This window comes from Saimiri boliviensis, chromosome 3 (genome assembly GCF_048565385.1).
Source record: "Saimiri boliviensis isolate mSaiBol1 chromosome 3, mSaiBol1.pri, whole genome shotgun sequence".
Classification (NCBI taxonomy): Eukaryota; Metazoa; Chordata; class Mammalia; order Primates; family Cebidae; genus Saimiri; species Saimiri boliviensis.
Window position 1 is genome coordinate 177,484,697 of NC_133451.1, and position 13,014 is coordinate 177,497,710.

Consider the following 13,014-nt stretch of genomic DNA (forward strand, 5'->3'; position numbering starts at 1 on the left):
TAGACAGTCATGTTGTCTGCAAATAGAGACAATTTGACTTCTTATTTTCCTAATTGAATACCCTTTATTTCTTTTTCTTGCCTGATTACTCTGGCTAGAATTTCCAGGAATGGTGAGAGAGGACACCCTTATCTAATGCCAGTTTTCAAAGGGAATGCTTCCAGTTCTTGTTTTTTTTTCTATTTCAGTATGATGTTGGCTGAGGGTTTGTCATAAATAGCTTTTATTATTTTGAGATATGCTCCATCAATACCTAGTTTATTGAGAGTTTTTAGCAGAAAGGGCTGTAGAATTTTGTCAAGGACCTTCTCTGCATCTGTTGAGATAATCATGTCGTTTTTGTCTTTGGTTCTGTTTATGTGGTGAATTACGTTTATAGACTTGCGTATGTTGAACCAGCCTTGCATCCCCGGGATGAAGCCTACTTGATCATGCTGGATAAGCTTTTTGATGTGCTGTTGCAGTCGGCTTACCAGTATTTTATTGAAGATTTTTGCATCGATGTTCATCATGGATATTGGCCTGAAGTTTTCTTTTCTTGTTGAGTCTCTGCGGGTTTTGGTATCAGGATGATGTTTGTCTCATAAAATGATTTGGGAAGGATTCCCTCTTTTTGTATTGTTTGGAATAGTTTCAGAAGGAATGGAACCAGTTCCTCTTTGTAGGTCTGGTAGAATTCGGCTGTGAACCTGTCTGGGCCTGGACTTTTTTTGGTTGGTAAGCTGTTAATTGCTGCCTCAACCTCAGACCTTGTTATTGGTCTATTCAGGGATTCAATTTCTTCCTGATTTATTCTTGGGAGGGTGTAAGTGTCCAGGAGTTTATCCATATCTTCCAGATCTACTGGTTTATGTGCACAGAGTTGTTTGTAGTAATCTCTGATGGTAGTTTGTATTTCTGTAGAATTGGTGGTCATATCCCCTTTAACATATTTTATTGCATCTATTCGATTATTCTCTCTTTATTTATTAGTTTGGCTAGTGGTCTATTAATCTTTTCAAAAAACCAGCTCCTGGATTTATTGATTTTTTGAAGGGTTTTTCGTGTCTCTGTCTCCTTCAGTTCTGCTCTGATCTTTGTTATTTCTTGCCTTCTACTAGCTTTTGGGGGTTTTTGTTTGTTTGTTTGATTTTGCTCCTCTAGCTCTTTTCATTTTGACGATAGGGGGTCGATTTTAGATCTTTCCTCACTTCTCATGTGGGCATCTATTGCTATACATTTCCCTCTAGGTACTGCTTTAAATGTGTCCCAGAGATTCTGATACATTGTGACTTCATTCTCATTAGTTTCTAAGACCATCTTTTATTTCTGCCTTCATTTAATTGTTTATCCAGTCATCATTCAAGAGCAAGTTGTTCGGTTCCCTGTAGTTGATCGGTTTTGAGTGAGTTTCTTAATCTGGAGTTCTAATTTGATTGCACTGAGGTCTGAGAGATTGTTATGATTTCCGTTCTTTTGCATTTGCTGAGGAGTGATTTACTTCTAATTATGTCGTCAATTTTAGAGTCGGTGCAATGTGGTGCTGAGAAGAATGTATATTCTATGTAGTTGGGGTGGAGAGTTCTGTAGATGTCTACTAGTTCCACTTGGTCCAGATACGCATTCAAGTCCTGGATATCCTTGTTAATTTTCTGTCTCATTGATCTGATATTGACAGTAGGGTGTTAAAGTCTCTCACTATTATTGTGTGGGAGTCTAAGTCTCTTTGTAGGTCATTAAGAACTTGCTTTATATAGCTGGTTGCTCCTGTCTTGGGTGCATATATATTTAGGATAGTTAGCTCTTGTTGCATTGATCCTTTTACCATTATATAATGCCCTTCTTTGTCTCTTTTGATCTTTGTTGATTTAAAGTCCATTTTATCAAAGACTAGGGTTGCAACCTCTGCTTTATTTTTTGCTGTCCATTTGCTTGGTAAACCTTCTTCCATCCCTTTATTTTGATTCTGTGTGTGTCTTTGCATGTGAGATGGGTCTCCTGAATACTACAGCACACCAATGGATCTTGACTTTTTATCCAGTTTGCCAGGTTGTGTCTTTTGATTGGTGCATTTTGGCCATTTACATTTAATGTTAATATTGTTATGTGTGAATTTCATCCTGCCATTTTTTTTTTTACTGGGTGGTTGTTTTGCCCATTAGTTGCCACAGTTTCTTCATTGCATTATTGGTCTTTACAGTTTGGTACCTTTTTTGCAGTGGCTGATACTGGTTGTTCCCTTCCATGTTTAGTGCTTCTTTCAGAAGCTTTTGTAAGGTAGGTCTGGTGGTGACGAAATCTCTCAGCAATTGCTTGTCTATAAAGGATTTTATTTCTTCTTCACTTACGAAGCTTAGTTTGGCTGGATATGAGATTCTGGGTTGAAAGTTTTTTTCTTTAAGTATGTTGAATATTGGTCCCCACTCTCTTCTGGCTTGTAGGGTTGCTGCTGAGAGATCCACTGTGGATCTGATGGGCTTCCCTTTGTGAGTGACCAAACCTTTCTCTCTGGCTGTCCTTAGTATTTTTTCCTTCATTCAACCCTGGTGAGTCTGATGAGTATGTGCCTTAGGGTTGCTTTTTTTTTTTTTTTTTTGAGACGGAGTTTCGCTCTTGTTACCTAGGCTGGAGTGCAATGGTGCGGTCTTGGCTCACCGCAACCTCCGCCTCCTGGGTTCAGGCAATTCTCCTGCCTCAGCCTCCTGAGTGGCTGGGATTACAGGCACATGCCACCATGCCCAGCTAATGTTTTGTATTTTTTAGTAGAGACGGGGTTTCACCATGTTGACCAGGATGGTCTCAATCTCTTGACCTTGTGATCCACCCGCCTCGGCCTCTCAAAGTGCTGGGATTACAGGCTTGAGCCACCGCGCCCGGCGGGGTTGCTCTTCTTAATGAGTATCTTTGTTGTGGTCTCTGTATTTTCTCGATTTGAATGTTAGCCTGCCCTGCTAGGCTGGCAAAGTTCTCCTGGATAATATCCTGAAGAGTGTTTTCCAGCTTGGATTCATTCTCCCTGTCATATTCAGGTACACCTATCAAATGTAGATTAGATCTTTTCACATAATCCCATATTTCTTGGAGACTTTTTTCATTTCTTCTCACTTGTCTCTAATCTTGCCTTCTCATTTTATTTCGAGTTGATCTTCAATCTCTGATATCCTTTCTTCTGCTTGATCAATTCAGCTATTGAAACTTGTGTATGCTTTGTGAAGTTCTTGTGCTGTGTTTTTCAGCTCCATCAAGTCATTTATGTTCTTCTCTAAGTTGGTTATTCTAGTTGGCATTTCGTCTAACCTTTTTTCAAGGTTTTTAGTTTGTTTGCATTGGGTTAGAACATTTTCCTTTAGCTCAGAGAAGTTTGTTATACCCACTGTCTGAAGCCTGCTTCTGTGAATTGGTCAAACTCATTCTCTATCCTGTTTTGTTCTCTTGCTGGTGAGGAGTTGTGATCCCTCGGAGGAGGAGAGACAGTCTGCTCTTTGATGATTTCATCCTTTTGTGCTGGTTTCTTCCCATCTTCATGGATTTATCTACCTTTGATCTTTGAATTTGGTGATTTGAGATGGGGTCTCTGAGTGGACCTCCTTTCTGTTGATGTTGAAGCTATTTCTTTTTGTTTTTTAGTTTTCTTTCTAACAGGCCCCTCTGCTGGAGGTCCACTCCAGACCTTTCTTGCCTGGGAATCACCCATGGGGGCTGCAGCACAGCAAGTATTGCTGCATGATCTTTCCTCTGGTAGCTTTGTCCCAGGAGGGTACCCGCCAGTTGTCAGCCAGACCTCTCTTATGTGGTGTCTTTTTGGTTATGCAGGGGTCAGGAAGTCGCTTCGCAAGGCAGTCTGTCCCTTGTCTGCCTGCAGGGGCGCTCCTAGGCTGCCATGGGCTCAGTCCAGCTGTTGTGTAAGCTCCCTCTGGGTTTTGTTTACACAGGTAAGATCAGCTATGGCGATGCCTTTCTCCCCACCAAGCTGAATCTTCCTGGGTTGAGCTCAAACTGATGTGCTAGCTGCGAAACTCTTGAGAGGGCTCCAGTTTGCTGGTCTTTGTGGGGGTGGGAACTGCCTATTACCTGTCTCCCTGCTTTCAACTCCCCCGCTTTCTAGGGAGCGGGGAGTTCCGTCCCACAGGCACTGTCAGCACTGGTTTAAAACGTCCACCTAAATCTGTGCTGACAACCCATGGCAGCAGCCAGAGCTACCGCTCCAATCTGGTAGTAAGTGGTGGCGCTTTTCAGCCCAGTGGGGATCTCCTTGTCTGTGGGTTGCAGAGGCAATGGGAGAAGCACAGTATCTGAACCGGAGTACCAGAGGGGAAGAGTCCCGGATCCTGTGTCCAACTGCGCTTCCCGGTGGGGCAGCACCCCGCCCTGCCTCAGTTTGCCCTCCCTGGACTATGCCCACTGTCCAACCAGTCCCTTTGAAATGAACCTGGTACCTTGGTTGGAAATGCTGAGAACACTCGCCTTCTGCGTCACTCTCACTGGGACCTGCACTCCAGAGCTGTTGCTATTTGGCCATCATGGCAGAAATCCTGTGTTTTTGTAACGATACTATGATTTTTATTTCTTGTACTTCCATAATAGTGCCCCCAGAGGTCTGTCATAATGACTTTAAAGTGAGGGGTTGCTATCTGTTAGTGTTGGCAAAAACATTCTAGTAGGCAAAGAGCAGGGAAATTTTGTCTGTTTGTTTTCAAGTGATAGAAAGTAGCAGGGTCTGCTATACATAGTGAAGGGGTATTTTATGAAACGTAGGGGTGTGTATATGTCTTCACTGACTCCAGATAATTTCTTATTGTGGGTTACCTTTAGAAAAACGTTGAAATCTAATGTTCTTTAAATATTTCAATATTGTTTTTATTTCATCAACTTTAGTGTCTTTTCTGGGGTAAGGTGGTAATGTAAATGGTTAGCTTAAATGAGAGTTGAATTTAAGTAACTAGCCAAAATTAGAGGTTAGGAGTTAGGAACTAATAATACAGTGAGGGAGTGGGATAGTTCTGAGAACCCACTGCTTGGGTTATTTTGTCAGAGAGTAAATTCATCATTTAGTTCATGGTAAGAGTGAAATCAGGTATGAGATTTAGCACCACTTATCCCATTGTTGCTATGGCTTTGAGTTAAAACATATTGTACCAATAAAATTGATTAGTTTATGATCATTTAATTAAAATGCCAAAGCATATTATAAAAAAGTAAATATTCTCATTTATAAGTTTATTAAGCCATTGCCGGGCATTACATATTTTAAATATCAGCATATTTCTGGGCTCATACTCATTAATATCTTCATTAAAGTAAAAAAGTTGTGTTTCATTTGAAAGAAATAAGCAGTTTAAATTATATCATTGCTTTCTAAAGCAGAAATGTTAATTATCCTTTTGAATTGTTTTCAGTGAAAGTAAATTTTTGTGTTCCTTTTTAAGTTTTTAATATATTGTGAGACGTGTATTTCAAAAATGATATGAGGGTCATGTTTATTTTGTAATATTCTCAGTTTTCTTTTCAGGGTTAGAATTTTAGTGCATATATGTTATGGTCATTCTGCATAATTTAGAAAACTAAAGCAAAGAGCAATATGTTTGATACCAATGACTTTGTTAAAATATAGCTGCTGTTAAAATGGAATTGTTAGTAGAGACAACTTTTAATGATTTAATCAAATGCTGGATTATTTTGATAATAATGCAAAGGACCATCAAAATATTTTTCCCAAGTCATTTTTTTAAGTAATGCCTACTTTCCTTTGTATTGAAACTCAGTGTAGGTGAAAAATTGTACAATGTTCTTTTAAAATCACCTTTTCTAAGTTGGCTGAAAAATAAAAACACTGGTACATGATAAATAGCTTAAAATTTTCTATAAATTTTGACCGATTTTGGTATATAGAATTGCATTTAGAATTGTTTGAAAAATCAGTCATGTATTAGGCTTAACCTCGATTACAAAATTGGGCAACTAACCAGGGTAAAACAAAACTGTAGATCACTTATAATAACAGATACAGAAATCCTAAAAAAAAGGATTTTAAAAAGGGGAAATCAGCTAGCTTCATGTAATAATTCTCAAATAGGATTTATTGCAGTAATACAGGGACATTTCAGCAGTAGAAGAAAACCAATTACTGTAATTTTACTACATCAGATTGGAGAACAAAATCATATAAAAATCATCTCAGTAGATGCTGAAAATTGGGTGAAACTTAACACTAACTTTTGTTTTAAAAAGTGTCATTCAAGAAACAGAAGGTAAGTTCTTAATACAGTATGTATACACACCTGAAACCTATGGCAGGCTTTATACATAATGATGAAACATTGGAAGCATTATCATTAAAGTCAGGAACAAGACAGGGATTTGTTGCCATTGCCGTCGTTTAATTGTGCCAGAGGTTCTAGCTGGAGCAATTGAAAAGAAAGAAATGTAAATATTGGAAGAGGAGAGAAAACATAGACTTATATCATATTTACATTTGATATGATGACCTACATAGAAAATCTCAGTGAAGCAGCATAAAACTATTAATAAATTCAATAAAGTGGCCTGATGGAAGCCCAATGTAAAAAATAAGTGATTAGAAAATGACATGGAAAGAAATAGCCATAAATCCCCCAGATACTTTTTTATTTTATTTTATTTTGAGACAGGGTCTCGCTCTGTCACTCAGGCAGGAGTATAGTGATATGATCATGGCTAACTGTAGCTTCTACCTCCTAGGCTCAAGAGATCCTTCCACCTCAGCCTCCTGAGTAGCTGGGACAACAGGTGTGGGCCACATGGCTGGCTAATTTTAAAAAATTTTTTTTAGTGATAGGGACTCACTGTGTTATCCATGGTGGTCTCAAATTCCTATGCTCAAACAATCCGCCTGCCTTGGCCTCCCAAAGTGCTGCAGTTATAGGTATGGGCTACCACACCAGCCCCCACCCCCAGATACTTTAGAATAGACCTAATGAGTAAAGTATAAGATAATTGTGGAAGAAAGGAATCAAAATTAATAGAATGTTATATATTCATGAAGAAAACAAGTATAGATACAAATAGTAACATAAGTGAATCTTGAAAACAATGTTGAGCAAAGGATACCAAAGAATATATGTTTTATGATTCCATTAACAACCCCAAAGTTAGGTAAATAGTATATAAAAGAAATGTAAATATCTAATATAAACCATTTTGCATTTCATCCATGTAACTAAAAACTACTTGAACCCCTAAAGCTATCGAAATTTAAAATATTAAAGTCATTTTTCCATCTAGTAACACATTAATATTACATGTATGTAAAAGTCAGTTAAAATTATTGTCTCTATATACTTGAACTGTATATATATCTAAATACATAAAATAATGTCTAAAAGACACTAATGAAAGTATTAACAGTCACTACCTCTAGAGGTGGGAGCAAAATAGTCTATAAATTTTTAATCTTGTTTGAATTTTATATACTGAATATATATAGTGTAATTTTTTTAAAAAATTATCTCTATCATGGGCTTTTGAAATACTATTCTATCATAATATTAGAAAACTTAAAGTTAACATCCATATCTGAACACACAACTGTTTAGTTGATCATTGGGAAAGGACCCTTTTCCACAGTTTCTTTTAATCTAATGTTTCTGTTTGTTTAACAGACAGCATGTCAAAGACTACAGTGTTTTCTGTTTTTAAAGATAATGTAATTTGGAAGAGAGTTATGGAAGTATGGGCTTTACCTTTTTCTTGTTGTAAATTTCTGTTAATTTGGGATTCTCAAATAAGCACCTCAAAATCTTAATTTAATTTGTAGTTTTACTTTTTGTCCAGGCCCATCAAACTCCAGAGAAGAGAGTGAATGCTGGAGAAGAAAGGAGGAAAATGTGTGAGGTATAAAGACATCTGTCTGGTTATTTTAAAGCTTTGCAGAAGTAATTTTTTTTTTTTTTTTTTTTTTTTTGAGACGGAGTTTCACTCTTGTTACCCAGGCTGGAGTGCAATGGCGCGATCTCGGCTCACCGCAACCTCCGCCTCCTGGGTTCAGGCAATTCTCCTGCCTCAGCCTCCCGAGTCGCTGGGACTACAGGCACGTGCCACCATGCCCAGCTGATTTTTTGTATTTTTAGTAGAGACGGGGTTTCACCATGTTGACCAGGATGGTCTCGATCTCCTGACCTCGTGATCCACCCGCCTCGGCCTCCCAAAGTGCTGGGATTACAGGCTTGAGCCACCGCGCCCGGCCAGAAGTAATTTTTAAAAAGAAACAAAATCTTAACTATAAAGCCTCCAAACCTCGCCTTATTTCTTTCAAATACCTGAAACTTCTTTTTTTAAAAAACCTCACTGAACATACCTCTGTCATTGGTGTACTAACTTTCCTAATGAAACTAGAAAAAGTAGGAATTATTATTGATAAAAATGTTCTTTTTTCATTTAAGGAAGAAGCAAGAAAGAGAAGGCTGGATTGTATTGAAAAAGAAAAGAAACAAAAAGATCAGGTAGTTTTTTGCTCTTGTTTTTCTACCTTTGGCAAGTTGTAAGTGAAAATAGGTCCAACAGTTATAAGAAGTTTGTCTTTAAAATTGTTACAGATTATTAGTTTAATGAAGGCTGAACAAATGAAAAGGCAAGAAAAGGAAAAGGTAAGAGGATAATCTATTAAATACAATTTTTTCTTAAAGAATATACTGATTTTTAGTTTATTGCTAAATGTATTACATGTATTTTTTATTAAGTACTCGAAATGGTGTTTTGTTTATTTCTTTTCCCCAAAGTTGGAGAGAATAAATAGGGCCAGGGAACAAGGATGGAGAAATGTACTAAGTGCTGGTGGAAGTGGTGAAGTCAAGGTAGGCATTTTATACCAATATGGTTATCCTACTGTTTTTCTCTCCAGTTTCACCTTGTGCTTTAAAATGCATGTACCTGGGATTTTCTTTCTTTCTATCGTGTACAGTTAATTTTTACCTAGAATTCTTCAACATTTATTATGAGTTCTTAGCTTTCCTGCATGTATCTGATATGTAACTTTATCAATAGTATTATCAATACTAACTTATCAATAGTATTGATAACTATTATGTGACTGCACTTAAAATTGCTTTAAAAGTTTTTTTGTGAAGACTATGATGATAATATTTCAGTCAGAGGAATTTTTAAAAATCACACACAATTCGTGACACTGCATCCTGAAACCCTTCCTTAATTTCGTGTAGCCTTAAAGATGAAATTCTCAGAAGACATTTCTTAATCTGATCCCTGCTCTCTCTCCAGCTTCATCTCCATCCATTCCCTGCCACACACTTCATGCTGTGTTCATGCTGAAATGAAGATCGTATTTGTAGTTTCATTATGGTGTATAGTCTGCTGAATCTCTTTGTCTTTGCACTTGTGTTTCCCTTTACTTAATGGCACTCCTCCATCCCTCCTCACCCTTACCCCCCACCTCTATCCATTTACCCAAATAACCACATACCTAGATAAGTTAATCCAAACATTCCCTCTGGGTAGAGCCACACTGTATAACGTTGGGCACATTACTTAACTTTCCTGAGCTTTGGTTTCTTGATTTTTAAAAAAAAGTTTTTTTCCGAGAGTAGTGCCTGGAACTTGTCTGGCGAGGACTTCTATAGTAATTTCCCTTTCCTTTCTTTGTTCTGCCAGTCTGAATCTTATACTTCCTCTTTTGCTCATACAGCATCCTACACATATCTCCATCTGTAGTAGGTAGAATTCTAAGATGGTCTCCAAGATTCTCGACCCCTAGTATACACACCTTGTAGTTTTCCGTTCCCTTGAGTGTTAGTGGTACCTGTAAATATTGTGGTGTAGCAGCTCACTTGATTAGGTTTTGTTATATGGCAAGTGGTGATGGATGGTCCCTCCCAGGATTACATTAACAGATAAGACTCCTTCGTAGCAGGCTAGAAGGGGAAAAGAAATTAGAGAGATATAATTCTGCTCACCTGTAAGATAGTAAACATTCTCATGGCAAAATAGTAGAGATGACCTCTACAAGTGGTGGTCTCTGATGGGCAACTAGCAAGAAAATTGTGGTCCTAGTCATAAAGCCACAGGGAAATTAATTCTGCCAAGAACCAGTTAACTTGGAAGAGATCCTGAGTCTCAGTTGAGAATTGCAGCCCTGGCTGACACCTTGATTTCTGCCTGGTAAGATCCTGAGGAGGGGACTCAGCCAAATGCACCCAGACTCCTGAGCCAGGGGAACTGAGACTCTGAAAAGGTATTTTCTTAAGCTGTTAGATTTGTGATAGTTTATTATACAGCAATAGAAGATGAATGAGGCCGGGCGCGGTGGCTCAAGCCTATAATCCCAGCACTTTGGGAGGCTGAGGCGGGTGGATCATGAGGTCAAGAGATCGAGACCATCCTGGTCAACATGGTGAAACCCCGTCTCTACTAAAAATACAAAAAATTAGCTGGGCATGGTGGCGCGTGCCTGTAATCCCAGCTACTCAGGAGGCTGAGGCAGGAGAATTGCCTGAACCCAGGAGGCAGAGGTTGCGGTGAGCCGAGATCGCACCATTGCACTCCAGCCTGGGTAATAAGAGCGAAACTCCTTCTCAAAAAAAAAAAAAAGATGAATGAATATTTTGTTTCACTGAATAAACTGTAAGTTAATACATCTTTCTAAGTTTCAACCACCTATACCCATTAATCCCGATATTTAGATGTACAATAGATACTTGACAAATTGGATCGATTACAGTTCTTGTTTTTTCCCCAAAAGTTATAATTTGAATAAAAGTTTGCTTTGTTTTATCTGGACATATCCATTCCTCCCTGGATTTATAGATTTATTTTTCAGTCTCTTGAGATGCAGAAGTTTTGCACATCATATTTAATAATTGATTAGAATAACGTTTTCCAAATTTGTGTTAATGTAGATTATACAGTGTTTTTAGTAATATAATTTTATCTTACCTTTAAGTAGAACTTACTACCTCCTGAATGGTCAGGAATGACTCAGAATCTGGTCCATTCTAAAATAACCAACCTCATATCTTATCTGACTGGAAAAAGCAAGCTTACTACATTGTAGGTCTTCAAGCATTTTTTAAATCAAGTCCATGATTAGCACTGAAGTTTTGATGATTTTTTTTCTTCTCCCATTGTACATACCTTTTGTGTAATAAAATGCTTTTTCCTGTGATGTCTAATAAAGCATTAGTCAGTTTTATTAATGTTGTTTGATAACTGAGACAATTTTCAACAGTTAGATACTGTGTGCTAAATAGATTTGTGTCACTTTATAAAATTCTGTAATGCTTTAATTGAGGATTAATAAAACAATTTATTTTCCATGATTTAAAAGAAATTCTTGGTTTCTATATTTATTCCTCATTGAGTTTGAAATATTTTAACTTGTTAGGCTGTTTGATTTCTACATAGTTGATAAGGACCTGGAGGCTCAATATTATAAGAATAAAACGAAGGAGATCACCAAAATAAAGACAAAGCAAAACTAAAACTAAAGGAAGTATTTCAAAACTAATACTGTTATTACATACTTCTAAATAACAGGCATTATTATTCACAGTATAAATATCCAATGTAAATGTTTTTGATTATTTAGTATCTGCAAAATCTGGAACTTCTTTGTTTTATCTACTTTTAATGCGTCTTTTATGAATGTGTTTTAAGAAAAATGATGATGTAGTCCACATTTATGGTGATCATAATATGGAGGAGGTGTATCTTTTGTTTGAAAAGCTATTAGAATACCATTCGGCAGTAAAAGAATCACCTGTTTATACATGCAGTAGTGTGAATCAGTCTTAAAAATTTATGAGTGAAAGATACCAGGTAAAAGAGTACATATTTATTCTTTGATTTATATATTATAGGAGAGGCAAATCCAACCTGTAGTGACAGAAAGCAGATCAGTGGTTGCTGGCAGTGGGAGCATTTACTGCAAAGGAACACAGGGAACTCTCTGGGGCAGTGGATATGCTTTTGCTTATGGTAGTGGAAACATGAGTGCATACATTTGTCAGAATTCATCAACCTTTGCTTATAATTGGTGAATTTTTATTGTATATCAATTAGGTCTCAAACAAACATATTGCATCAGCATTCTAGTACAGTATTTTCAACATTATTTTGAGTATGAGCATCTTCTGAGATGTTTACATGCCTTTGTTTTTGCTTAAAAGAAATGGAACACTCAGTCAAATTAAGATGATCGTAGCATTGGACTAAACTCAAAAAGTAACCAGTTTCATAGGAAATCTGACCACCTTATAACAGAATTCTGATTCTTGACTTCAGATGTACATTTTGAGGATGTATGTAAGGACCACATTGATGGAGTTTTCTGTTCTAGCAGTTTTCATCACTTGTTATTTGAACATCTTTAATCAATTATATTTATCATGTACTGATTCCTTTTTAATCATGCTTGCTTATAAAATAGTGTGCAGCTTACAAGATATTAAAACAAATTTTATCTTACTGGGTTATACTGAAGTTTCTTTTATTGGATTCTGATATTTTTCTTTGTTTCTTTTATAATTATTTTGACACAGGATCTCAGTGTCCCCCAGTGCTGGAATCACAGCTCACTGCAGCCTTGGCCTCCTGAGCTCAGGTCTTCCCATCTCAGCCTCTTGGGTAGCTGGGACTACAGACACATGCCACTGTGCCCAGCTAGTTTTTTTTGTATTTGTTGGATTGGAGTTTTGCTGAGTCGCCCGGGTTAGTCTCGAACTCCTGAGCTCGAGCAATCCACCCACCTTGGCCTCCCAGAGTGCTGGGATTACAGGCGTGTGCCACCCACGCCTGGCCTTTGTTTCTTTTTTTAATCAGACATTTTCCTTAAGATGTTATCACCTGGAAGTTTCCTGTTTTTCACTCTCAGTATCGTGGCTTCTGTTCTCATCACTTCACACTCTCAGAAAATGGTTTTTTAAAGGCATCCATCCACTCAGCCTTAGTCATATCTGGTGGTCTTATTCTCAGATAAAGTTCCAGTAAGTTGACCTTTGCATTTGAAGTTACTGATTTCCTTTTCTCAATGAAATTCTTCCACCGTGA

At 37.5% G+C, this 13,014-nt stretch overlaps 1 protein-coding gene across 14 annotated transcripts in view; it reads left to right on the plus strand.

Moving 5' to 3' along the window:
• NEK1 (NIMA related kinase 1) overlaps positions 1 to 13,014 on the plus strand; it is a 214,063-nt gene that overhangs the window by 49,351 nt on the left and 151,698 nt on the right. For all 14 annotated transcript variants that reach the window (XM_074396985.1, XM_039479149.2, XM_039479148.2 and 11 more), the window contains 4 exons: positions 7,789 to 7,848; positions 8,397 to 8,456; positions 8,550 to 8,600; positions 8,733 to 8,807. In XM_074396985.1, the coding sequence (XP_074253086.1) occupies positions 7,789 to 7,848; positions 8,397 to 8,456; positions 8,550 to 8,600; positions 8,733 to 8,807 (246 nt within the window). The remainder of the gene's footprint in view (positions 1 to 7,788; positions 7,849 to 8,396; positions 8,457 to 8,549; positions 8,601 to 8,732; positions 8,808 to 13,014) is intronic.